The 25,952-nt window shown below is 48.7% G+C and overlaps 3 protein-coding genes across 3 annotated transcripts; all 3 read right to left on the bottom strand.

Moving 5' to 3' along the window:
* Positions 1–835: 835 nt before the first annotated feature.
* On the bottom strand, positions 836–1,576 carry LOC112342705 (putative germin-like protein 2-1). Its single transcript, XM_024664932.1, has one exon. The coding sequence runs from the start codon at positions 1,558–1,560 to the stop codon at positions 895–897; it is 666 nt and encodes a 221-aa protein (XP_024520700.1). The 5' UTR covers positions 1,561–1,576; the 3' UTR covers positions 836–894.
* On the bottom strand, positions 836–20,471 carry LOC112342707 (putative germin-like protein 2-1). Its single transcript, XM_024664934.1, has 2 exons — positions 19,794–20,471; positions 836–898 (listed from the first exon to the last, which is right to left on the bottom strand). The coding sequence occupies exons 1-2, from the start codon at positions 20,453–20,455 to the stop codon at positions 895–897; spliced, it is 666 nt and encodes a 221-aa protein (XP_024520702.1). The 5' UTR covers positions 20,456–20,471; the 3' UTR covers positions 836–894.
* Positions 9,297–10,010, bottom strand: LOC112342706 (putative germin-like protein 2-1). Its single transcript, XM_024664933.1, has one exon. It carries the CDS (start codon positions 9,992–9,994, stop codon positions 9,329–9,331), a length of 666 nt encoding a protein of 221 aa, XP_024520701.1. The 5' UTR covers positions 9,995–10,010; the 3' UTR covers positions 9,297–9,328.
* Positions 20,472–25,952: the final 5,481 nt, after the last annotated feature.

Here is a 25,952-nt window from a genome sequence, read left to right on the forward strand (position 1 = left end):
CTTGTGATTCCAATCTCGATAATGCAATCTTAATTGAACATCACAACAGCCTGGAAATCGAGTCCACTGCTTCATCCCACCAAACAATCTGATCTCGTGCACAGCATGAAACGAACATTCTCTGTGCCTCTCCTGATAGAGCCATACAGAACCTTCTCATGTCCAGCCACTTGATTATTCTATGCAGCACACTCAAATACGTCCAGGTAAATCTCGAAATCCTCTCAAAGTAGGCTAAAGGAGATACTTTGTCATCTTGCCAAAAGCCCCTTCTAACACATGCTTGAGGGTTAGAGAGGGCTTGGGTGAGTTGGCAAGGTGTAGTTTTGGTCTTTCACTTGAAAGATCATGGACCTCACTTCACTACAGTGTCACCTTTAGCCCATTACAATGCTGCATAAAGGGATCACTGCGTTTGCTCATTGTGGCGAGGGCGAGAAAGTCCTCGATGGGAGCGTGGAAGGTGACACTCCGGCCTGCGCCTACATCAGCTCCGTGAATCGCAACCAGGATTTCTTTCTTCTCGTGACAGGGGATTTTAGGATCGCGCCAGGCAGGGTCTGCATGATCGATATCTTCGGCCGTGGCAGGCAACTGGAGAATGCCGAGGAATTGCTGCGTGCCATGCCGTTTGTGCCGGATGCTCTGGTTTTTAGGGTTTTGGTGGCATCTTGCCGATCGCATTACGATATATTTCGGGCATTGGATCGACGCATGTCCTGGCAAATCGCTCCAGGAGCGTGTTTAAAATGGAAATTGGCGGGAAAGCGATGTGTTTGTTTTTTATTCTATCTAGCTGTGCTTACGAAAGTCTCCACTATCGAAAGGTAAGAGCTTTGGAAAAATAATTCATTTATATATGTAACTTAGTCAAGTCGCAATTTGGAGAAACTTTCAAGTCATGCCGATGAGCTCTCTCAACTTCTGGATGAGACCACGGTCGTCAATCTGGAACGCTTTCGCGATCACGTCGTCATTGATTGGAGGATTGGAATCAAACACCGCCTTGGCCACCTGAGTTGCCCCGGGGTTTTGGCTGTTGAAGCCAGCCATCGCAACCGCAGGCTCCTTTCCAACGTTGAGCTGGAAGTGGACGAGTCCCCGAGGGAAGACGAACAGATCTCCGGGATAGAGCATTTGGGCGAAGAGCTTGTTGTCCGGCAAGGTGGTGACGAATCCGACTAAGAGGTTCCCGTGCACGAGGAAGAGCAGCTCGGATCCTCGGGGATGGACGTGGGGGGGATTGGTGCCGCCGGGAGCATAGTCGACGCGGGCAAAAGCTACACCAAAGGTGTTGAGACCGGGGAAATTGTTGACACTCGCCAGCGTGACGTTGGAGCCGAGCTTGTTGTCGGTGTTCCCGGGAGTTGCCAGCAGGCTCGACTTGAAGTCCTCGGCTTTCACATCGGCGGCCGCCTTGCAGACGACGCCGTTCACTTTGATCTTGGAGCCATTGTCTGCAACACAAAAGTCCTGCAGCATATCTTCATCCGCGGCATGCACAAACAAGATGGAGCTGATTGCTAGGAGGAAGGATAGAACAAAACGAAGATGAGCCATCTTGCGAGCTTGGAAAAGACTGATGGAGCTATATGAGGGAGGGGCAGGCATTTTATAGCCGGAGGAGGGGAGGCGAGGTCCTTTGGATGACTTCGTCGTGAATCGTGCACGATTTTAGGTACACGGTCTTCTCTTCCCTTCTATTTCATTTTTTACTCTTGCTGTCCGCGTAACACAATCTGATTTGTTTGCTGCCAAGTCGTCTCGGAAGTTTTCTTTTACCGGGCTTGTCTAGAGCCGTCAAAATCATCTTTTATGTGTGTAGATGATGACGACCTTGGTTTTGATGGTAAGAACCGGTCTCAGTGAAACTCGAGTTTTACACGGTCTTAAAAACTTGACACTAAATTGCTTTATTCTTCTACCAGAGACTTTTTATGTGTGGAGTTTTAACGGAATTATTATGGATTGTGTAGGTCCATTGCTGATACAAATAAACTATGGGTATATCGACCAAAGGTACGTCTATGTAGGTTATCAATTTTGCAGACAACTGTGTAGAAGGATAGTTGCTCACATAGTCATGAGACATACATAGTCTTAGTCATTGTGATTATTGCTTGCATCATTGTCATGGGCAAAATAGAATGTTTATTGCTGCCACTTTATTAATCAGTTTAATACAATAAACTTATGATATTAAAGAGTTTTATAATTTGTCCCACCATTGCAGCATCCAGTTGGGGTGGTGGGAGTGAACTGAGAAAATACTCCTGTGCTGCTGTGTGAGCATGTCAATCAGTCAGCTGACCTCAGTATCAGTGGTCGTGGGCAGTGCATTCTAAAGCTCTTGGACTTGTTGGGCAAAGTCGGGCACCCATGCTGGCATGACTTGGTCGTGACCACATTGAGTTCTGGTTGTTGATAGGAGTGTTGTAAGTAGCATATGCATCCTAGTCAGACATGAGGCGGTCAAGAACTCTTGGAATTCCCTGCCATTGCAAAGAAACAAAGAAAAAATATCAATGGCTAACTTTCATTCACCATTTTGTCAAGGAAAAATCTAAACAATACACCACATTATTAAAGAATAGTTTGGCTGACCAAGATGTAATTGTTTGTACTACTCCTGTTCCATTTGGTGCCCAATTGTGTAGTGCTGTTAACAATGTAGAGTTGGGAGGCGCCATTAGTCATGTGGATGTCCTCCGGTGCTGCCTGGTTCGAGGAGCCCTTCCGCTGTTGTTAGTTGAGCCTGCGAAGTCCGTTGCAATGTTAAAAACGTTTAATTGCCCAGCCAGCCTCACTGGTTTGATCGGTCAGTGTATAGTTTTATCTTAAGAGTAACATTCCACGAACTAGAGAGTAGAATTTAGCTGCTCAACCAAAGTCCCACCCATATCCATAACCCATGCCTTGTCCACCAGTGGAATCAACTCTCTGCGAGGAAAGAAAATAAGATCCAAGCACTAATCACGCAAGTTTACCGCAGATCATGGCTCACAACGAGCAACGTCCTCTCCTTCTTTAAGTACGCAAGGTAAGAATGTAGCTTGGAATTTTTGGTGAGGTGTTGCTGATCTCTCTATCTCTTGAAGCGCCCGAAGAGACAACGCATGTTACTTTCGATGAATCGGCTGTTTCCCTCCCACAACCGGCCAAGACACACAACTCGGCTTGCAAAAATGGCGAAGAGGTTTGCAAATTTTTCTTTCCTTCTCTATATACTGAAGTCTCAAGCTTGCAGGGGTGCCAGAATGCTGAAACGGATTCTACCAGCCAGTGAGCTTGTTTACGTTTCACGTGGCTATTGGTGAAATTCATCGTGTTCTTGCTTTTAAGGTTGCTTCGACTCGACTATGCTGCCGCGACGCGTCCCCATCCTGAGAAGGTGCAAAGCTTACTTGCTAATTTTTGTAGATCTTCTAAACTTTGCTGTTTACAGGCTCAAAGAGGGGGTGAAGATGCCTTCGTCACTGAAGGCTCCTGGATGGGTGTTGCTGATGGTGTTGGGGGCTAGGGCGGAGAAGGTAAGACAAATCTTTCTTTGAGTCTGTTTTTTCAAAAGAGTTTTTACTGGTTTTCAGGCATTGATTCGGGGATGTATTCTCGGGAGCTTATGGGACACTGTAAGGCATTGGTTGTAAACAGCAAAGGGAAACCGGACCCCAAGGACGTGCTTGTCAAAGCCGCCAGCAGTACAAAGGCCCAGGGATCAGCAACGGTCCTTGTGGCTGCATTGTTTGAGCAAGTAAGCTAGTCTGATTTGATGTTTGAGGCTGAGTCGGGTCATATGTTTCAGACACTGTATGCAGCAAACTTGGGAGACTCGGGGTTTATCATAGTTCGCAATTGGCAAGTAGTTGCAAGCTCGGAGCCCATGCAGCATAGTTTTAACTTTCCGTTTCAAGTTGGAACATTTGGTGACCACATCCGACGGTTGCAGAGGTACTCTTGCTTTTCCCTTAAGTTCGCTAATTTTCCGTCTACAGGAATTCAAGATCCCTGTCTGCAAGGGGGACATCATTGTTATGGGAACTGATGGCCTTTTTGACAATCTCTTCAACAACGACATAGTCGAAGTTCTTAAAAAATCTGACCAAGTCAACTTGAAGGTGAACTCTCGCTGTTGAAGAATCTCAAGATTGCTAATATTCCCTTCACTTTACAGGCATGTAGCTGGGGCGTAGGCCGAGCGTTTGGACAGCCCGTTTTCTAGGGGGGCTGCAAAGGCGAGACTGAATTGGAGCGGTGGAAAGCTGTTGTGGCGTTTGTGACGTGATATTTGAGTCGCGAAGGGTAAACTTTTCAAGCAGTTTTTATGACACCCTTTTGATTTTATTCAAACGGCTCATCTTTGTGTCTTTGGTGTCTAGCCTTCATTAGAAACTGGTTTAAATCGCAGGTAGCTGCTGCTGAATCTTCCTTTAAGAAATCAAGGTTTTGTTCCATCAGAAGGTTCACAGCCTGGAAGTTCTAGCCTCACTGGAGATTGAACTCCGGACAGGGCAGGTATCTCTTCTGTTTAGAGGGAACTGCTCAGGGTGTTAGACATGTCAGGGAATCAGTTCAGCTGGACGATCACGAGCCGGCAACATGATCTCTGGCTCGTCCTTCTCGGGGGTACATGGAGCTGCTAGGCCTTTGGCGCGATGGGATCTTTCGCGACTGCGTGGCTCTCCAGGAGCTCTTCAACAATCTCACTCCCCCGTCCAGCAGCAAACTCCGGAATGTCATTCTCGGCTCTACATCTCTCAGCCATCCAAATGGGTGTGCGGGCTTGGAAGTGCTCGAACAACGTTTCGGAGGAGCTCGTGTGGGCCCTATCATGTCTCTCAGCTTGGGCAGACTCTTTGAGTTTGCTCGGATCTCTTGGAGAACCAGTTGAAGGCGATGGTTCTGAAGGACTAAGTGGTGGAAACCCTGCTACGGTCGGATAGCAACAAAGAGCTCACGGAGAACAGCTTGAAGGACAGCTCCAGGCGAGCTCGTGTGGAGGATCCTTGGATACCGCTCTTGTCCCAGTACCGTGAGACTCCACCAGAAAGATGGTGAGCGACGAAGCCAATTGGCTGGAGCCGTGACTCCTTTCTTCGTCTCGAGTATTTGGTCGCGTGTCCCGTCCACATGGTAAGCCACGGAATTGTTTCTTAGTTGCTCAAATCTTAATTCTTTCTGATCTCCAGGTTGGTAATCACCATCACCAACTAAGAGGAATTTTTTGCATTGAGGCTTTCCAGTTTGGTAGGCGACGAAGAAAAACTTTCCAGGATCGGAGCATGAAAACTTACAGCCCGAGCTTGCTGTTCTTCGTGCTCCTCTTCTCCGCTGCGGCACTGATACTCGTATGGATTCTCGACATAAATTCCGACTCCGCGATGATGTCCTGGAGCCGAACTCTGGGATCAAACTTCCGCATCAGCAACAACACCACAAGCTACAACGGCAGGGACACTTGCAGGAGTAGGAAGGAGTACGACTTCTACAGCCGCCGAAGATCGACGAGCTTCGAGCCATCCGAGTCGCTCCAACGGAAAATCCTAGAGTACGAGGCTTTGCACGGGAGGTGCGCTCCGGGGCCCGAGCAGTGCGCGAACTATAGTACATGCGGCTACCTCGTCTACGTTCCCGCCAACCAGGGGATCGGCAACAAGATGGTGGCTATAGTAGCAACGTTTCTCTACGCGCTGCTCACCGACAGGACGATGCTGATCGCGAGGTTGGAGAACCTGGACACGCTCTTCTGCGAGCCGTTTCCACCCAGCTCCTGGCTGCTGCCATCGAGCTGGAAGCACCTCGAGTTGGCGCCGTGGGACGCCTCCAAGTGGATTGGAAGCCTGGCGGGATCGCCCAACTGCAGCCGCGGCGTCGACGTGAGCTTCCCCGAGGTGGTGGTGACCTATCTCGATTACAACTACAGGGACCAGGACAAGGCCTTCTTCTGCCAAGGTTAACAGCAAGCTCTCAACTCCAGAGCCTGGTGGATCGTCCTCTCCTCCGGCCAGTACTTCACTCCGGCGCTCTACAACGTCCCGGCTTTCAGGGAGCAAGCTCGAGGAATGGTTCCCACAGCAGGAGGCCATCTTCCATCTCCTGGTGAGGTACCTGTTGCTTCCCAGTGACTTCGTGTGGGACAAGGCGGCCAGGTACTACGACGCGTACGTGGCCCAGGCAGGCCGAGCTTCTAGTCGGGGTCCAGCTGCGAAACCACATCTGGTTCTCGCCACCCAACCTCGCCGAGGATACATTCGACTGCCTGGTGCAAGGCGCGCTCACAAACACCACCCAAGGAGCGAGCTCCCAGATCGTCGGTGAGGAAGAACAGCAAGAAGGTGGCGGTGCTGGTGGTGTCGCTCAACTCGCAGTACTCGGAGACGCTCAAGAGCAAGGTGCTGGGATACGATCTAGCGGACGGCTCCTCGGTGTCCATCCACCAGCCGAGCGTGGAGGGCGTGCAAAACACGGGGAACTTGGATCACGACGCACAGGCGGTGATGGAGATCTACTTGCTGTCGATGAGCGATGTCCTGGTGACGAGCCCGCCATCCACGTTTGGCTACTCGGCGGCGGGGCTGGCGGGGGTGAGGCCCGTGCAGTTCGTGTGCGACCAGAACAAGAGCGTGGTTTGCTCGGTGAGGGAGACGATGGAGCCGTGCTACCACGTTTATCCGGCTCAGTTCGCGCTGGACAACATTGAAACGTGCGAATGCGGCGTGGGTTTCAGACTAGTCTAAAGGACGTTCTTAGAAAGGATGTTGTCTTAAAAAGTTCTTAAAGCTTTAAGATTTTATTTTCTTTCTCGTGATAGATTTCTAAGTTGCTCCTTGGCTGCAAAATCTAGCGTCATTTGTAGACTTGCGTGGTCAGGTCATGCTCTTGGCCCACGCAAAGTTGCGCCAAGGCTGCCTTGAAATCCAGGTAATTTGGTACCAAGAGCTTATAGACTTCAAATGGCGAGCTGTCTTTTCTGCAGGACTTTGAAAAGCTGCTCGTAGAGTGTTCTGGCTTGGAAGCTAACGAGTCTTGTTTTCACAAATGGCACGCGCAAAGGACTTGACTGTTTACCAAGCCCGGTGGAGAACTTTTTGTGTGAATATAAGACACTGGAGGCCCATTGGATCCAATCGTATCGGAGCAAGCACAGCTCTTGGTTCTTATACAACGATATCATCACTACGTTTAGTGCTTTTGTGGCTGGAATGGATCGTGGAAGGATACTTCTTGCCATCACATTGGTGATCATGATCAGCGGCAACATCGATTGTTCCAGGCCGGGCTCGTTTTCGGTGATGAGCCAGCAGGCCGAGCTTTTCAATTTCGAATTGCGCCTTCCTGTTGTACACACTCTTCTCGAAAGGACCTCCCGGAGAATGCTCATCAAGGATCAGCCCACGCCACCCTCCGGCCCTTCCGAGGACAACCACGATCATCATTGAAGAGGCGGACAGCCACGTGGCTGACACGTCACGCAAGGAGACACGTCAGGCTCTTTCCATCTGGCGGCGAATTCTCCTCCAAATCCTCCACCTCCACTTCTTTTCCCATTCTTCCCCACCTCCGCTCCCTCCCATTACAGTCACACACCCAGCATGCGTCCAGGAGGCGCTTGTCTCACCAAGGTGAGGGGAATGATAAAGGCAACTTTCCATTTTTCCCTGTCAACTTCAAGAGACTTGAGAGCCGCTTGGAATTCCCAGAAGTTCAAAGTCTCCACAAGACTTTCAGGGATGTCGTGTACAGCTGCGAGCAATCAGCCGTGGTGGTGGCTTGCCCTTGTTCTGGCGAGAAGATCTGCAAAGAGGAGCGGCTGCAGTGAGTCTTGAAGATTCGCAGGTCGTTCGGATTGGGCATTGGGCAGCACTGGCAAAGGTAGATTTTCTCCCACTTGACGTGATGGAGTCTCATTGGAATGCACGTCTGGTGAGATGATCAGCGCCTTGGAGACAGGATTGTAGACCTTGTAAGCCTTGTGTTCAATGCCATAGCCTAGGAAAATGCCTCGTTCGCTTGTTGGAGTGAGTTTTTTTTCTAGTTATAGAGGGGATATGAACGCCATGGAAGGTGCGCTAATCCATTCGAATTCCACTTTGTGCAAGAACCCTTGACAATCCTGGACCTCAACATTGGCAAGCACTTAAACGCGTCTTTTGGTACTTCCGAGATACGTTTTCTTACGGTCTTAAGGCCACGAGTCAAGCTTACTGGGCTGGCTTTGGCTAAATTGTTTAGCCTTCACAATGCAGTTAGCAGCAAGAAGAAGAGCGTCGTTGCCTGCTCCAGCTGTGAGGCGGAGGCTAGTTCCGCATGCAAAGAGGCCATCTGGCTTCGCCGCCTCCTCAACGACACCCGGCCCAACACCAATCTACAGTGACAATCAAGGCTACATCGCCTCGAGCAAACATCACAAGATTAATTCCCGGACCAAACACGCACCACGCTGGGAGACACGTCCAGTTCTTTCCATGTTCTTGTGATTCCAATCTCGATAATGCAATCTTAATTGAACATCACAACAGCCTGGAAATCGAGTCCGCTGCTTCATCCCACCAAACAATCTGATCTCATGCACAGCATGAAACGAACATTCTCTGTGCCTCTCCTGATAGAACCATACAGAACCTTCTCATGTCCAGCCACTTGATTATTCTATGCAGCACACTCAAATACGTCCAGGTAAATCTCGAAATCCTCTCAAAGTAGGCTAAAGGAGATACTTTGTCATCTTGCCAAAAGCCCCTTCTAACACATGCTTGAGGGTTAGAGAGGGCTTGGGAAGGTGTAGTTTTGGTCTTTCCCTTGAAAGATCATGGACCTCACTTCACTACAGTGTCACCTTTAGCCCATTACAATGCTGCATAAAGGGATCACTGCGTTTGCTCATTGTGGCGAGGGCGAGAAAGTCCTCGATGGGAGCGTGGAAGGTGACACTCCGGCCTGCGCCTACATCAGCTCCGTGAATCGCAACCAGGATTTCTTTCTTCTCGTGACAGGGGATTTTAGGATCGCGCCAGGCAGGGTCTGCATGATCGATATCTTCGGCCGTGGCAGGCAACTGGAGAATGCCGAGGAATTGCTGCGTGCCATGCCGTTTGTGCCGGATGCTCTGGTTTGTAGGGTTTTGGTGGCATCTTGCCGATCGCATTACGATATATTTCGGGCATTGGATCGACGTATGTCCTGGCAAATCGCTCCAGGAGCGTGTTTAAAATGGAAATTGGCGGAAAGCGATGTGTTTGTTTTTTATTCTATCTAGCTGTGCTTACGAAAGTTTCCGAAAGGTAAGAGCTGTAACTTAGTCAAGTCAGCCTCGCAACCTTTGGAGAAACTTTCAAGTCATGCCGATGAGCTCTCTCAACTTCTGGATGAGACCACGGTCGTCAATCTGGAACGCTTTCGCGATCACGTCGTCATTGATTGGAGGATTGGAATCAAACACCGCCTTGGCCACCTGAGTTGCCCCGGGGTTTTGGCTGTTGAAGCCAGCCATCGCAACCGCAGGCTCCTTTCCAACGTTGAGCTGGAAGTGGACGAGTCCCCGAGGGAAGACGAACAGATCTCCAGGATAGAGCATTTGGGCGAAGAGCTTGTTGTCCGGCAAGGTGGTGACGAATCCGACTAAGAGGTGCCCGTGCACGAGGAAGAGCAGCTCGGATCCTCGGGGATGGACGTGGGGGGGATTGGTGCCGCCGGGAGCATAGTCGACGCGGGCAAAAGCTACACCAAAGGTGTTGAGACCGGGGAAATTGTTGACACTCGCCAGCGTGACGTTGGAGCCGAGCTTGTTGTCGGTGTTCCCGGGAGTCGCCAGCAGGCTCGACTTGAAGTCCTCGGCTTTCACATCGGCGGCCGCCTTGCAGACGACGCCGTTCACTTTGATCTTGGAGCCATTGTCTGCAACGCAAAAGTCCTGCAGCATATCTTCATCCGCGGCATGCACAAACAAGATGGAGCTGATTGCTAGGAGGAAGGATAGAACAAAACGAAGATGAGCCATCTTGCGAGCTTGGAAAAGACTGATGGAGCTATATGAGGGAGGGGCAGGCATTTTATAGCCGGAGGAGGGGAGGCGAGGTCCTTTGGATGACTTCGTCGTGAATCGTGCACGATTTTAGCTACATGGTCTTCTGTTCCCTTCTGTTTCATTTTTTTACTCTTGCTGTCCGCGTAACAACAATCTGATTTGTTTGCTGCCAAGTCGTCTCGGAAGTTTTCTTTTACCGGGCTTGTCTAGAGCCGTCAAAATCATCTTTTCTGTGTGTAGATGATGACGACCTTGGTTTTGATGGTAAGAACTGGTCTCAGTGAAACTCGAGTTTTACACGGTCTTGGTAAAAACTTGACACTAAATTGCTTGGCACCAGAGTTTTAACGGAATTATTATGGATTGTGTAGGTCCATTGCTGATACAAATAAACCATGGGTATATCGACCAAAGGTACGTCTATGTAGGTTATCAATTTTGCAGACAACTGTGTTGTTAGAAGGATGGTTGCTCACATAGTCATGAGACATACATAGTCTTAGTCATTGTGATTATTGCTTGCATCATTGTCATGGGCAAAATAGAATGTTTATTGCTGCCACTTTATTAATCAGTTTAATGAAATAAACTTATGATATTAAAAAGTTTTATAATTTGTCCCACCAGTGCAATCTAGGAAAGCATCCAGTTGGGGTGGTGGGAGTGAACTGAGAGATACTCCTGTGCTGCTGTGTGAGCATGTCAATCAGTCAGCTGACCTCAGTATCAGTGGTCGTGGGCAGTGCATTCTAAAGCTCTTGGACTTGTTGGGCAAAGTCGGGCACCCATGCTGGCATGACTTGGTCGTGACCACAGTGAGTTCTGGTTGTTGATAGGAGTGTTGTAAGTAGCATATGCATCCTAGTCAGACATGAGGCGGTCAAGAACTCTTGGAATTCCCTGCCATTGCAAAGAAACAAAGAAAAAATATCAATGGCTAACTTTCATTCACCATTTTGTCAAGGAAAAATCTAAACAATACACCACATTATTAAAGAATAGTTTGGCTGACCAAGATGTAATCGTTTGTACTACTCCTGTTCCATCTATGGTGCCCAATTGTGTAGTGCTGTTAATAATGTAGAGTTGAGAGGCATTATTAGTCATGTGGATGTCCTCTGCTGCTGCCTGGTTCCAGGAGCCCTTCCGCTGTTGTGAGTTGAGCCTGCAAAGTCCGTTGCAATATTAAAAACGTTTAATTGCCCAGCCAGCCTCACTGGTTTGATCGGTCAGTGTATAGTTTTATCTTAAGAGTAACATTCCACGAACTAGAGAGTAGAATTTAGCTGCTCAACCAAAGTCCCACCCATATCCATAACCCATGCCTTGTCCACCAGTGGAATCAACTCTCTGCAAGGAAAGAAAATAAGATCCAAGCACTAATCACGCAAGTTTACCGCAGATCATGGCTCACAACGAGCAACGTCCTCTCCTTCTTTAAGTACACGAGGTAAGAATGTAGCTTGGAATTTTTGGTGAGGTGCTGCTGATCTCTCTATCTCTTGAAGCGCCCGAAGAGTCAACACATGTTACTTTCGATGAATCGGCTGTTTCCCTCCCACAACCGGCCAAGACACACAGCTCGGCTTGCAAAAATGACGAAGAGGTTTGCAAATTTTTTTTTCCTTCTCTATATACTGAAGTCTCAAGCTTGCAGGGGTGCCAGAATGCTGAAGCGGATTCTAACAGCCGGTGAGCTTGTTTACGTTTCGCGTGGTTATTGGTGAAATTCATGGTGTTCTTGCTTTTAAGGTTGCTTTGACTCGACTATGCTGCCGCGATGCGTCCCCATCCTGAGAAGGTGCAAAGCTTACTTGCTAATTTTTGTAGATCTTCTAAGCTTTGCTGTTTACAGGCTCAAAGAGGGGGTGAAGATGCTTTCATCACTGAAGGCTCCTGGATGGGTGTTGCTGATGGTGTTGGGGGCTGGGCCGGAGAAGGTAAGACAAATCTTTCTTTGAGTCTGTTTCTTCAAAAGAGTTTTTACTGGTTTTCAGGCATTGATTCAGGGATGTATTCTTGGGAGCTTATGGGACATTGTAAGGCATTGGTTGTAAACAGCAAAGGGAAACCGGACCCCAAGGACGTGCTTGTCAGTGTGATTTTGTGTATGTGGAATGCCCTGTCAACTTCATTGCTTTGGTATGGTTATGTACATAATGGTATGGGTGTGATGCTTGGCGGTTGGTGTCTTGGATGAATGACATGTCTTCTTTGCTGACGTGGAGACTTGTCATCACTTGTCTCCACACTCCTTCTCAAGGTTCGCACTGTCAGTCAAAGGAGTGATTTGAGGAAGAGTTTATGCTTCACTCGAGGCAAGGACTTCGTCAGGATATCAATGACCATTGAGCTGGTCGGACAGAATTCCAGGTTGATTGTTCCATTGTTGACTTGATCCCGGATGAAATGGAACCTCAACTCAATGTGCTTGGTGTGTGAGTGAAATCTCACATCCCGAGTCAATGCTATTGCTGACATATTGTCGCAGTAGAGTTTGACTGCTGGAATTTGAATCCCGAGGTGCAGCAATGTCTTAAGCCAGATGGCCTCTTTCGCTGCTGCTGCAGCTGCGATGTATTCAGATTTGCATGAGAACATCGTAGTGATCTGTTGCCTCCTGGAACACCAACTAACCATGTGATGGTTATACATGAAGACATACCCTGAGGTGGATCTTTTGTCATCTGGATCTCCTGCCCAGTCTACATCTGTGAATCCCACCAGGCCATTGTCTCCATCTCCTCTTGCATATTTCAGTGTGAATTTCCTTGTGCCACTCATATACCTCATGATCTACTTCACAACGGCCCAATGTGAGGGTGATGGATTGTCCAGGAACTTTGAGACTGCTCCCACACTAAATGTAAGGTCAAGCTTAGTTGAGACCATCAAGTAGATGAGGCTCCTGACCACTGAATGGTACAGTGTTGTGGTCTCCTCTTCAGGAGTGTCATCAGAGGTTGATGTCAAACTTCTCCAGAGGTACTCTATGCTTAATGCTAATCCGGTGGCTACTCCTATGGAAGTAGGCTCAAAGTTGTCCAAGGCTTTTATGTCATGGATGTATTTCTCCTAGGGGAGCTCAAGTACTCCACATTGCTTATCAGTGCAAGTTTCCCAGATCGGTCATCTCAAATCTAGCAGTGAGAGAGGCCTTGATGTGGTGGATGAGTTATATCTGGTTATTGTATCGTCCACATATAAGGCTAAGAATAGAAATCCTTGGCCATCTCGGTATATGTAGAGATTATTATCAGCCGTGCTACGAGTAAAGCCCAACAAGGTCAAAAAGCTGTTAATTTTAGTGTACCATGACCTGGGGCTTTGTTTCAGCCCGTAGAGAGCCTTGTGCAAGCGGCAGACTAGATGCTCCTGTCTGGGACGTATAAATCCAAGAGGCTGGGCAACATACACCTCCTCCTCAAGATCACCGTTCAGGAATGCAATTCTCACATCAAGTTGATGGAGCTCCAGGTCAAGCTCAGCTGCAAGACTCATCAAAACACAAATTGTTGTCAGCTTTACAACAAGGCTATAAGTTTCAGAGTAATCAACTCCTTGGATTTGAGAGAAACCACGAGCTACAAAGCGTGTCTTGTAGCACTCAATGCTGCCATCAGCTCGATATTTCTTCTTGAACAGCCATTTGGCTATGACTGCCTTCTTGTCGGGAGGGAGGGGAACCAATGTCCAGGTTCCATTCTTGATCAATGAGTCATACTCATCCTGCATGGCTGCTTGCCACTGTGAGGCATCAGGATTGGAGAGAGCAGCTTGGTAGCCACGAGGTTCAACAATGGAGCTCATGGCCCAATAGAATCCCTTCTTGCGTGGAGCTTGAGCAAGAGATTCTAAAGCTTTGACCGTTGGCTTGCTCACTTGTCCTGAACGGGTAACAGCTCCAATCTCTTGACGAGGTGGTGGTGTCATGAGAGAATCTGGAGGAGGTGAGCGGGAAGATCCTCCAACTGTTTCTTCACCAACGAACAGCTCGTCCACAATAGCAGCAAGATTCTGCTCATTGGATGAAGTAGTGTTGCTGCTAGTAGCCACCGAAGTGACTAGAGGAACTGGTAGCAGTAGAGTTGCTGGAGAAGGCTCATCACCAAGTGGAAGAGATGTTCCTCCTTCTGGAACGAGTAGCCTCTGGATTGCTGGTGTTGGTGGGTGGGTGAGCTCGTCTTCCAGCACTGGGGTCAAGTCCACCAAGTTAGAACTTGAAGGAATAGTACCTTGAATGTGGCAATAAAGATCTTGCTCATTGAAAGAGACATCTCGGCTGACCACGAGCTTCTTGAGAGCAAGATTATAGAGGTGATAGGCCTTGGAATGAGCATGATAGCCCACGAAGATGGTCTTCTGGCTCCTAGGATCCAGCTTCTGCCGAGTTGCATCTGGAATGCGAGCATACATTTTGCAGCCAAAGACCCTCAAGTGCCCTAACTAAGGACACTTCCCAGTCCAAGCTTGATAAGGAACCACACCAGTGCTCCTCGATTACGGATGTAAACAACCATGTTAATGGCTTTACCCCAAAAAGAGTTAGGTATGCTTGCGTGTTGGAGAAGGCAACAAACAGTCTCTAGCAGCATGCAATTGAGGTGCTCTGCCACGCCGTTCTGTTGGGGAGTATGGGCTGTTGTGTACTGGTGAACAATGCTAGCCTCAACTAAAAAGTTGAGAAACTCTTTGTTTAGGTACTCTCCACCACCATCCGTGCATAACACACGAATCTTTTGGCCAGTACCCAGCTCTTAAAAAGCTTAAAGTGGTTGAACACTTCACTCTTGGCATGGAGAAGGCTCACCATAGCATATCTGGAATAGTTATCGATAAAAGACACAAAGTACCTCTTGCGGCTGAGTGTTTCCATGGCAAGTAGCACATGTCATTGTGAACCAGATCCAATAAGCCTGTAGCTTGGTCCTCCATGGTTCTTGATGGAAAAGGAAGGCGAACTTGCTTCCCAAGATAGCAAGTTTCACACACGCCTAGATGGCCAGTTGGGAGCATGATGCCTTTAGCATGTTGGTTACGAGCCAAGGCATGTAGATCTCGTTCATTGACATGCCCCAGACAAGCATGCCAGAGCTCAATGGTGTCTTGTGCTCAGAAAGCAAGCACTTGAGTTGGAAAAACCAGTTCTACATTTAAACAGTAGAGTGTTTCATACCTCACACCACTGGCTACAGAAGTACCATCATGACCATAGATGGTGCACCCTTTTGGGAAGAAGGTGGTAGTAAAGCCTTGATCTGAGGCTACACCTATAGAAAGAATTATATGCCCTACTTCAAGTACAAAGTGCATGTGATGAACCTCCTTAAAAGGTCCAGTGGATAGCCTGATCACCACCACGCCACGACCTTCCACCTGGAGTGGTCACTTGTCACCGACATAAACCTGTTGTAGAGCTTGAAGAGCCTTGTAAGTGTGAAAGGCAGACCTTAAGGGAGTCATGTGAAAAGAGGCACCACTATCCAGCCATAGAACCTCAAGAGCAGACACCAGTGATGGGTAAAGAGCCATCATCAACAACGAGTTGCTCTGGGTAAGCATGTGCTGGGTGGCAGCCTTCTTTGCATGACACTCATGCCCCATCTTTCCACAATAGTTGCAAAGACCTTTTTTCTTCTTGGAGAAGTTAGATCAAGAGCTGGGAGTTGTAGCAGAAGAGATACGAGGCCCACGGCTAGTGCCTCCTTTCCTCTACTCCCCACTCGATTGTTTCTTACCAAGAAACAAGGCCTGCTCGCGAGCAGCCTGAGGGGATCCTTGATGGCCAACTTGACGCTCAGCAATCTTGTGCTCTTGAGTAGATCAGAGTAGAGCTCCTCCATGGTTTTGCCTGGGACAAAAGAAAGCATGGAGGACAATTGTTGCAACTCTGGGGATACAGAGTAGAGCAAGAAGGCTTTTGCATAGTCATCGGAAACTACAGCACCTACTTCCTTCAGCTGCTACATTAAACCCTTGAGCTTCCCAATGTATGTTGCCATTGTCTCACCAGGCTGCATGCATAGGGAGAAAAGTTTCTAGGTCAAAACCAATTTAGCATTAGCAGCTTTGACTACAAAGACTTGGGAAAGGGAGTCCCAATTGGCCTTGGCGGATTTTTCTAGATCAAGGAGATGAATAAATTCATCTCCAAGACTTAGTCCAATCACGGAAAGGGCTTTGCGGTTCTTAGAGTCCCAAGTAGCTTGCAAAGCTGCTTCTATATGTTGAGGTCTCACTTCGGTTCCCTCCACCAAATCCCAACAATTTTTTGCCATTAAAATTAATTGGACTTTGGTCTTCCAAGTTGTGAAGTTCTCGCCCATGAACTTCTGGAGTAGCTTCTCCCATCCTACATCCCAGTTGCCAGCTAGGATGGCCATGGTGCTCGCTAGGAGATGTAGTGCGAGGTGGAGTACTGGCAGCCATTAGTTTCTAGAAGAAAGGACAAAACAGCAAAGTAAGCTAGAAGCGAGGGGGGGGGGGGGGGGTGGGTGGGGGCCGGGAAAAAGCGGTGGGAAACCCTAAAATGCCATACGCCATGCACATAGAGTGACAATTAGGGCAGAGGCACGGATGGACATCATGTTGTGCTTGCTTGCGTTCTTGAATCTGTCGTTCCACCCTAGCAAGGACTACAAAATCCCTAGCGCGCTCCTACTCGTTGCGTTGCTGTGTTTGCCAGTGTTTCGCCATCAGGATCGAAACAAACCCAATACCATGTAGATGTGTGATTTTGTGTATGCAGAATGCTCTGTCGACTTCATTGCTTTGGTATGGTTATGTACATAACAGTATGGGTGTGACTCTTGGTGGTTGGTGTCTTGGATGAATGACATGTCTTTTTTGCTGATGTGGAGACTTGTCATCACTTGTCTCCACAGTACAAAGGCCAAAGGATCAGCAACGGTTCTTGTGGCTGCATTGTTTGAGCAACTAAGCTAGTCGGATTTGATGTTTGAGGCTGAGTCGGGTCATATGTTTCAGATACTGTATGCAGCAAACTTGGGAGACTCGGGGTTCATCATAGTTCGCAATTGGCAAGTAGTTGCAAGCTCGGAGCCCATGCAGCATAGTTTTAACTTTCCATTTCAAGTTGGAACTTTTGGTGACCATCCGATGGTTGCAGAGGTACTCTTGCTTTTCCCTTAAGTTCGCTAATTTTCTGTCTACAGGAATTCAAGATCCCTGTCTGCAAGGGGGACATCATTGTTTTGGGAAGTGATGGCCTTTTTGACAATCTCTTCAACGACGACATAATCAAAGTTCTTAAAAAATCTCTTGGGTCCGACAAAGTCAACTTGAAGGTGAACTCTCGCTGTTGAAGAATCTCAAGATTGCTAATATTCTCTTCACTTTACAGGCATGTAGCTGGGGCGCAGGCCGAGCGTTTGGACAGCCCGTTTGCTAGGGCAGCAGCTGTCTTTTGTGCAGGACTTTGAAAAACTGCTCGTAGAGTGTTCTGGCTTGGAAGCTAACGAGTCTTGTTTCGACATTGGCACACGCAAAGGACTTGACTGTTTACCAAGCCCGGTGAAGAACTTTTTCTGTGAATATAAAACACTGGAGGCCCATTGGATCCAATCGTATCGGAGCAAGCACAGCTCTTGGTTCTTATACAACGATATCATCACTACGTTTAGTGCTTTTGTGGCTGGAATGGATCGTGGAAGGATGCTTCTTGCCATCGCATTGGTGATCATGATCAGCGGCAACATCTAATGTTCCAGGCCGGGCTCGTTTTCGGTGATGAGTCAGCAGGCCGAGCTTTTCAATTCCGAATTGCGCCTTCCTGTTGTTAACAAGATCCACACTCTTCTCGAAAGGACCTCCCGGAGAATGCTCATCCAGGGTCAGCCCACGCCACCCTCCGGCCCTTCCGAGGACAACCACCATCATGATTGAAGAGGCGGATAGCCACGTGGCTGACACGTCACGCAAGAAGACACGTCAGGCTCTTTCCATCTGGCGGCGAATTCTCCTCCAAATCCTCCACCTCCACTTCTTTTCCCATTCTTCCGCACCTCCGCTCCCTCCCATTACAGTCACACACCCAGCATGCGTCCAGGAGGCGCTTGTCTCACCAAGGTGAGGGGAATGATAAAGGCAACTTTCCATTTTTCCCTGTCAACTTCAAGAGACTTGAGAGCCGCTTGGAATTCCCAGAAGTTCAAAGTCTCCACAAGACTTTCAGGGATGTCGTGTACAGCTGCGAGCAATCAGCCGTGGTGGTGGCTTGCCCTTGTTCTGGCGAGAAGATCTGCAAAGAGGAGCGGCTGCAGTGAGTCTTGAAGATTCGCAGGTCGTTCGGATTGGGCATTGGGCAGCACTGTCAAAGGCAGATTTTCTCCCACTTGACGTGATGGAGTCTCATTGGAATGCACGTTTGGTGAGATGATCAGCGCCTTGGAGACAGGATTGTAGACCTTGTAAGCCTTGTGTTCAATGCCATAGCCTAGGAAAGTGCCTCGTTCGCTTGTTGGAGTGTGTTTTTTTTCTAGTTATAGAGGGGATATGGACGCCATGGAAGGTGCGCTAATCCATTCGAATTCCACTTTGTGCAGGAACCCTTGACAATCCTGGACCTCAACATTGACTTAAACGCGTCTTTTGGTACTTCCGAGATACGTTTTCTTGCGGTCTTAAGGCCACGAGTCAAGCTTACTGGGCTGGCTTTGGCTAAATTGTTTAGCCTTCACAATGCAGTTAGCAGCAAGAAGAAGAGCGTCGTTGCCTGCTCCAGCTGTGAGGCGGAGGCTAGTTCCGCATGCAAAGAGGCCATCTGGCTTCGCCGCCTCCTCAACGACACCCGGCCCAACACCAATCTACTGTGACAATCAAGGCTACATCGCCTCGAGCAAACATCACAAGATTAATTCCCGGACGAAACACGCACCACGCTGGGAGACACGTCCGGTTCTTTCCATGTTCTTGTGATTCCAATCTCGATAATGCAATCTTAATTGAACATCACAACAGCCTGGAAATTGAGTCCGCTGCTTCATCCCACCAAACAATCTGATCTCGTGCACAGCATGAAACGAACATTCTCTGTGCCTCTCCTGATAGAGCCATACAGAACCTTCTCATGTCCAGCCAGCCACTCGATTATTATTTGCAGCACACTCAAATACATTCTTGAAATCCTCGCAAAGTAGGCTAAATGAGTCTGCTTGAGGGTTAGAGAGGGCTTAAGTGAGTTGGCAAGGTTTTTCCCTTGAACATTGTAAGATCATGGACCTCACTTCATTACAGTGTCACCTTTAACTCATTGTAACGCCGCATAAAGGGCTTACTGCGTTTGCTCATTGTGGCGAGGGCGAGAAAGTCCTCGATGGAGCGTGGAAGGTGATAGCGCCTACATCAGCTCCGTGAATCGCAACAAGGATTTCTTTCTTCTTGTGACAGGGGATTTTAGGATCGCGCCAGGCAGGGATCACTTCGTCTGCATGATCGATATCTTCGGCCGTGGCAGGGAGAATGCCGAGGAATTGCTGTGTGCCATGCCATTTGTGCCAGATGCTCTGGTTTGTAGGGTTTTGGTGGCATCTTGCCGATCGCATTACGATACGTTTCGGGCATTGGATCGACGTATAAGCTGGCAAATCGCTCCAAGAGCATGTTTAAAATGGAAATTGGCGGGAAAGCGATGTGTTTGTTTTTTTATTCTATCTAGCTGCCACTATCGAAAGGTGGAAAAAGAATTTATATATATATGTAACTTCTTTCCATGCAGTCAAGTCAGCCTCCCAACCTTTGGAGAAACTTTCAAGTCATGCCGATGAGCTCTCTCAACTTCTGGATGAGACCACTGTCGTCAATCTGGAACGCTTTCGCGATCACGTTGTCGTTGATTGGAGGATTGGAATCAAACACCGCCTTGGCCACCTGAGTCGCCCCGGGGTTTTGGCTGTTAAAGCCAGCCATCGCAACTGCAGGCTCCTTTCCAACGTTGAGCTGGAAGTGGATGAGTCCCCGAGGGAAGACGAACAGATCTCCAGGATAGAGCATTTGGGCGAAGAGCTTGTTGTCCGGCAAGGTGGTGACGAATCCGACTAAGAGGTTCCCGTGCACGAGGAAGAGCAGCTCGGATCCTCGGGGATGGACGTGGGGGGGATTGGTGCCGCCGGGAGCATAGTCGACGCGCGCAAAAGCTACACCAAAGGTGTTGAGACCGGGGAAATTGTTGACACTCGCCAGCGTGACGTTGGAGCCGAGCTTGTTGTCGGTGTTCCCGGGAGTCGCCAGCAGGCTCGACTTGAAGTCCTCGGCTTTCACATCGGCGGCCGCCTTGCAGACGACGCCGTTCACTTTGATCTTGGAGCCATTGTCTGCAACGCAAAAGTCCTGCAGCATATCTTCATCCGCGGCATGCACAAACAAGATGGAGCTGATTGCTAGGAGGAAGGATAGAACAAAACGAAGATGAGCCATCTTGCGAGCTTGGAAAAGACTGATGGAGCTATATGAGGGAGGGGCAGGCATTTTATAGCCGGAGGAGGGGAGGCGAGGTCCTTTGGATGACTTCGTCGTGAATCGTGCACGATTTTAGGTACACGGTCTTCTCTTCCCTTCTATTTCATTTTTTACTCTTGCTGTCCGCGTAACACAATCTGATTTGTTTGCTGCCAAGTCGTCTCGGAAGTTTTCTTTTACCGGGCTTGTCTAGAGCCGTCAAAATCATCTTTTCTGTGTGTAGATGATGACGACCTTGGTTTTGATGGTAGGAACCGGTCTCAGTGAAACTCGAGTTTTACACAGTCTTGGTAAAAGCTTGACACTAAATTGCTTTATTCTTCTTGGCACCAGAGACTTGTTTTAACGGAATTATTATGGATTGTAGGTCTATCGACCAAAGGTACGTTTATGTAGGTTATCAATTTGCAGTGTCGTAGAAGGATAGTTGCTCACATAGTCATGAGACATACATAGTCTTAGTCATTGTGATTATTGCTTGCATCATTGTCATGGGCAAAATAGAATGTTTATTGCTGCCACTTTATTAATCAATTTAATGTAATAAACTTATAATATTAAAAGTTTTATAATTTATCCCACCATTGCAATCTAGGAAAGCATCCAGTTGGGGTGGTGTGAGTGAACTGGTGAGTGAACTGAGAAATACTCCTGTGCTGCTGTGTGAGCATGTCAATCAGTCAGCTGACCTCAGTATTAGTGGTTGTGGCAGTGCATTCTAAAGCTCCTGGACTTGTTGGGCAAAGTTGGGCACCCATGCTAGCATGACTCAATTGTGACCACAGTGAGTTCTGGTTGTTGATAGGAATGTTGTAAGTAGCATATGCATCTTAGTTATATATGAAGCAGTCAAGAACTCTTAGAATTCTCTGCTATTGCAAAAAAACAAGGAAAAAATATTAATGGCTACTCTACTTTAACTTTCACTTACCATTTTATCAAGGAAAAACCTAAACAATACACCACATTATTAAAGAATAGTTTGGCTGACCAAGATGTAATCGTTTGTACTACTCCTGTTCCATCTATGGTGCCCAATTGTGTAGTGCTGTTAATAATGTAGAGTTGAGAGGCATTATTAGTCATGTGGATGTCCTCTGCTGCTGCCTGGTTCCAGGAGCCCTTCCGCTGTTGTGAGTTGAGCCTGCAAAGTCCATTGCAATATTAAAAACGTTTAATTGCCCAGCCAGCCTCACTGGTTTGATCGGTCAGTGTATAGTTTTATCTTAAGAGTAACATTCCACAAACTAGAGAGTAGAATTTAGCTGCTCAACCAAAGTCCCACCCATATCCATAACCCATGCCTTGTCCACCAGTGGAATCAACTCTCTGCGAGGAAAGAAAATAAGATCCAAGCACTAATCATGCATGCCTCACAACGAGCAACGTCCTCTCCTTTAAGTACGCGAGGTAAGAATGTAGCTTGGAATTTTTGGTGAGGTGTTGCTGATCTCTCTATCTCTTGAAGCGCCCGAAGAGACAACGCATGCTACTTTCGATGAATCGGCTGTTTCCCTCCCACAACCGGCCAAGACACACAACTCGGCTTGCAAAAATGGCGAAGAGGTTTGCAAATTTTTTTTTTTCCTTCTCTATATACTGAAGTCTCAATCTTGCAGGCTGAAACGGATTCTACCAGCCGGTGAGCTTGTTTACTTTTCGCGTGGCTATTGGTGAAATTCATCGTGTTCTTGCTTTTAAGGTTGCTTCGACTCGACTATACTGCCGCGATGCGTCCCCATCCTGAGAAGGTGCAAAGCTTACTTGCTAATTTTTGTAGATCTTCTAAGCTTTGCTGTTGACAGGCTCAAAGAGGGGGTGAAGATGCTTTCTTCACTGAAGGCTCCTGGATGGGTGTTGCTGATGGTGTTGGGGGCTGGGCCGGAGAAGGTAAGACAAATCTTTCTTTGAGTCTGTTTTTTCAAAAGAGTTTTTACTGGTTTTCAGGCATTGATTCGGGGATGTATTCTCGGGAGCTTATGGGACATTGTAAGGCATTGGTTGTAAACAGCAAAGGGAAACCGGACCCCAAGGACGTGCTTGTCAAAGCCGCCGGCAGTACAAAGGCCCAGGGATCAGCAACGGTCCTTGTGGCTGCATTGTTTGAGCAAGTAAGCTAGTCGGATTTGATGTTTGAGGCTGAGTCGGGTCATATATTTCAGACACTGTACGCAGCAAACTTGGGAGACTCGGGGTTCATCATAGTTCGCAATTGGCAAGTAGTTGCAAGCTCGGAGCCCATGCAGCATAGTTTTAACTTTCCGTTTCAAGTTGGAAATTTTGGTGACCATCCGACGGTTGCAGAGGTACTCTTTCTTTTCCCTTAACTTCGCTAATTTTCCGTCTACAGGAATTCAAGATCCAAGGGGGACATCATTGTTTTGGGAACTGATGGCCTTTTTGACAATCTCTTCAACAACGACATAATCGACGTTCTTAAAAACTCTCTTGGGTCCGACCAAGTCAACTTGAAGGTGAACTCTCGTTGTTGAATCTCAAGATTGCTAATATTCTCTTCACTTTACAGGCATGTAGCTGGGGCGCAGGCCGAGCGTTGGGACAATTGGAGCGGTGGAAAGCTAGAACGGCAGTTGTTGCGTTTGTGACGTGATATTTGAGTCGCGAAGGGTAAACTTTTTCAAGCAGTTTTTGCGGAGGCCAGTATATAGGCCGCGGTATTTCCGGTTTGTACGCTAATTGAGCACCCTTTTGATTGGCTCATCTTCGTGTCTTTGGTGTCCAGCCTTCATTAGAAACTGGTTTAAATCGCAGGTAGCTGCTGCTGAATCTTCCTTTAAGAAATCAAGGTTTTGTTCCATCAGAAGGTTCACAGCCTGGAAGTTCTAGCCTCACTGGAGATGGAACTCCGGACAGGACAGATATCTCTTCTGTTTAGAGGGAACTGCTCAGGGTGTTAGACATGTCAGGGAATCAGTTCAGCTGGACGATCACGAGCCGGCAACATGATCTCTGGCTCGTCCTTCTCGGGGGTACATGGAGCTGCTAGGCCTTTGGCGCGATGGGATCTTTCGCGACTGCGTGGCTCTCCACCCCCGTCCAAAAGCAAACTCCGGAATGTCATGCTCGGCTCTACATCTCTCAGCCATCCAAGTGGGTGTGCGGGCTTGGAAGTGCTCGAACAACGTTTCGGAAGAGCTGTGTGGGCCGTATCTTGTCTCTCAGCTTGGGCAGACTCTTTGAGTTTGCTCGGATCTCTCGGTGAACCGGTTGGAGGGGCTGGTTCTGAAGGACTAAGTGGTGGAAACCCTGCTACGGTCGGATAGCAACAAAGAGCTCACGGAGAACAGCTTGAAGGACAGCTCCAGGCGAGCTCGTGTGGAGGATCCTTGGTACCGCTCTCGTCCCAGTACCGTGAGACTCCACCAGAAAGATGGTGAGCGACGAAGCCAATTGGCTGGAGCCGTGACTTCCTTCTTCGTCTCGAGTATTTGGTCGCGTGTCCCGTCCACATGGTAAGCCACGGAATTGTTTCTTAGTTGCTCAAATCTTAATTCTTTCTGATCTCCAGGTTGGTAATCACCAACTAAGAGGAATTTCTTGCATTGAGGTGGAGTTCGGTAGGCGACGAAGAAAAACTTTCCAGGATCGGAGGATGAAAACTTACAGCCCGAGCTTGCTGTTCTTCGTGCTCCTCTTCTCCGCCGCGGCACTGCTACTCATATGGGTTCTCGACATAAATTCCGACTCCGCGATGATGTCCCGGAGCCGAACTATGGGATCAAACTTCCGCATCAGCAACAACACCACAAGCTACAACGGCAGGGACACTTGCAGGAGTAGGAAGGAGTACGACTTCTACAGCCGCCGAAGATCGACGAGCTTCGAGCCATCCGAGTCGCTCCAACGGAAAATCCTAGAGTACGAGGCTTTGTACGGGAGGTGCGCTCCGGGGTCCGAGCAGTGCGCGAACTGTAGTACATGCGGCTACCTCGTCTACGTTCCCGCCAGCCAGGGGATCGGCAACAAGGTGGTGGCTATAGTAGCAGCGTTTCTCTACCCGCTGCTCACCGACAGGACGATGCTGATCTCGAGGTTGGAGAACCTGGACACGCTCTTCTGCGAGCCGTTTCCATCCAGCTCCTGGCTGCTGCCGTCGAGCTGGAAGCACCTCGAGTTGGCGCCGTGGGACGCCTCCAAGTGGATTGGGAGCCTGGCGGGTTCGCCAACTGCAGCCGCGGCGTCGACGTGAGCTTCCCCGAGGTGGTGGTGGCCTAGGACAAGGCCTTCTTCTGCCAAGACCACAGCAGGAGGCCATGTTCCATCTCCTGGTGTGTTGCTTCCCAGTGACTTCGTGTGGGACAAGGCGGCCAGGTACTACGACGCGTACCTGGCCCAGGCCGAGCTTCTAGTCGGGGTCCAGCTGCGAAACCACATCTGCCCAACCTCGCCGAGGATACGTTCGACTGCCTGGTGCAACAAGGCGCGCTCGCAAACACCGCCCAGGAGCGAGCTCCCAGATCGTCGGTGAGGAAGAACAGCAAGAAGGTGGCGGTACTGGTGGTGTCGCTCAACTCGCAGTACTCGGAGACGCTCAACAGCAAGGTACTGGGATACGATCTAGCGGACGGCTCCTCGGTGTCCATCCACCAGCCGAGTGTGGAGGGCGTGCAAAACACAGGGAACTTGGATCAGCACAGGCGGTGATGGAGATCTACTTGCTGTTGATGAGCGATGTCCTGGTGACGAGCCCGCCATCCACGTTTGGCTACTCGGCGGCGGGGCTGGCGGGCGTGCGGCCCGTGCAGTTCGTGTGCGACCAGAACAAGAGCGTGGTTTGCTCGGTGAGGGAGACGATGGAGCCGTGCTACCACGTTTATCCGGCTCAGTTCGCGCTGGGCAACATTGAAAAGTGCGAATGCGGCGTGGGTTTCAGACTAGTCTAAAGGACGTTCTTAGAAAGGATGTTGTCTTAGAAAGTTCTTAAAGCTTTTAAGATTTTATTTTCTTTCTCGTGATAAGTTGCTCCTTGGGTGCATCGCGTCTTTTGTAGATTTGCGTGGTCAGCTAGCTCATGCTCTTAGCCCACGCAAAGTTGCGCATAAGCTGCCTTGAAATCCCACATACACGGAAAAAGTAATTTGGTGCCAGACTTCAAATGGCGAACTGTCTTTTTGTCCAGGACTTTGAAAAGCTGCTCGTATAGGTGTTCTGGCTTGGAAGCTAACGAGTCTTGTTTTGACAGATGGCACGCGCAAAGGACTTGACTGTTTAGCAAGCCCGGTGGAGAACTTTTGTGTGAATATAAAACACTGGAGGCCCATTGGATCCAATCGTATCGGAGCAAGCACAGCTCTTGGTTCTTATACAACGATATCATCACTATGTTTAGTGCTTTTGTGGCTGGAATGGATCGTGGAAAGATACTTCTTGCCATCGCATTGGTGATCATGATCAGCGGCAACATCGAATGTTGCAGGCCGCGCTCGTTTTCGGT

This window comes from Selaginella moellendorffii, unplaced genomic scaffold, assembly GCF_000143415.4.
Source record: "Selaginella moellendorffii unplaced genomic scaffold, v1.0 SELMOscaffold_116, whole genome shotgun sequence".
In the NCBI taxonomy this organism is placed as follows: domain Eukaryota; kingdom Viridiplantae; phylum Streptophyta; class Lycopodiopsida; order Selaginellales; family Selaginellaceae; genus Selaginella; species Selaginella moellendorffii.

Coding starts and splice junctions, on each gene's coding strand:
- LOC112342705 (XM_024664932.1), bottom strand. CDS start 1,560: ATGGCTCATCTTCGTTTTGTTCTATCCTTCCTCCTAGCAATCAGCTCC.
- LOC112342707 (XM_024664934.1), bottom strand. CDS start 20,455: ATGGCTCATCTTCGTTTTGTTCTATCCTTCCTCCTAGCAATCAGCTCC.
- LOC112342706 (XM_024664933.1), bottom strand. CDS start 9,994: ATGGCTCATCTTCGTTTTGTTCTATCCTTCCTCCTAGCAATCAGCTCC.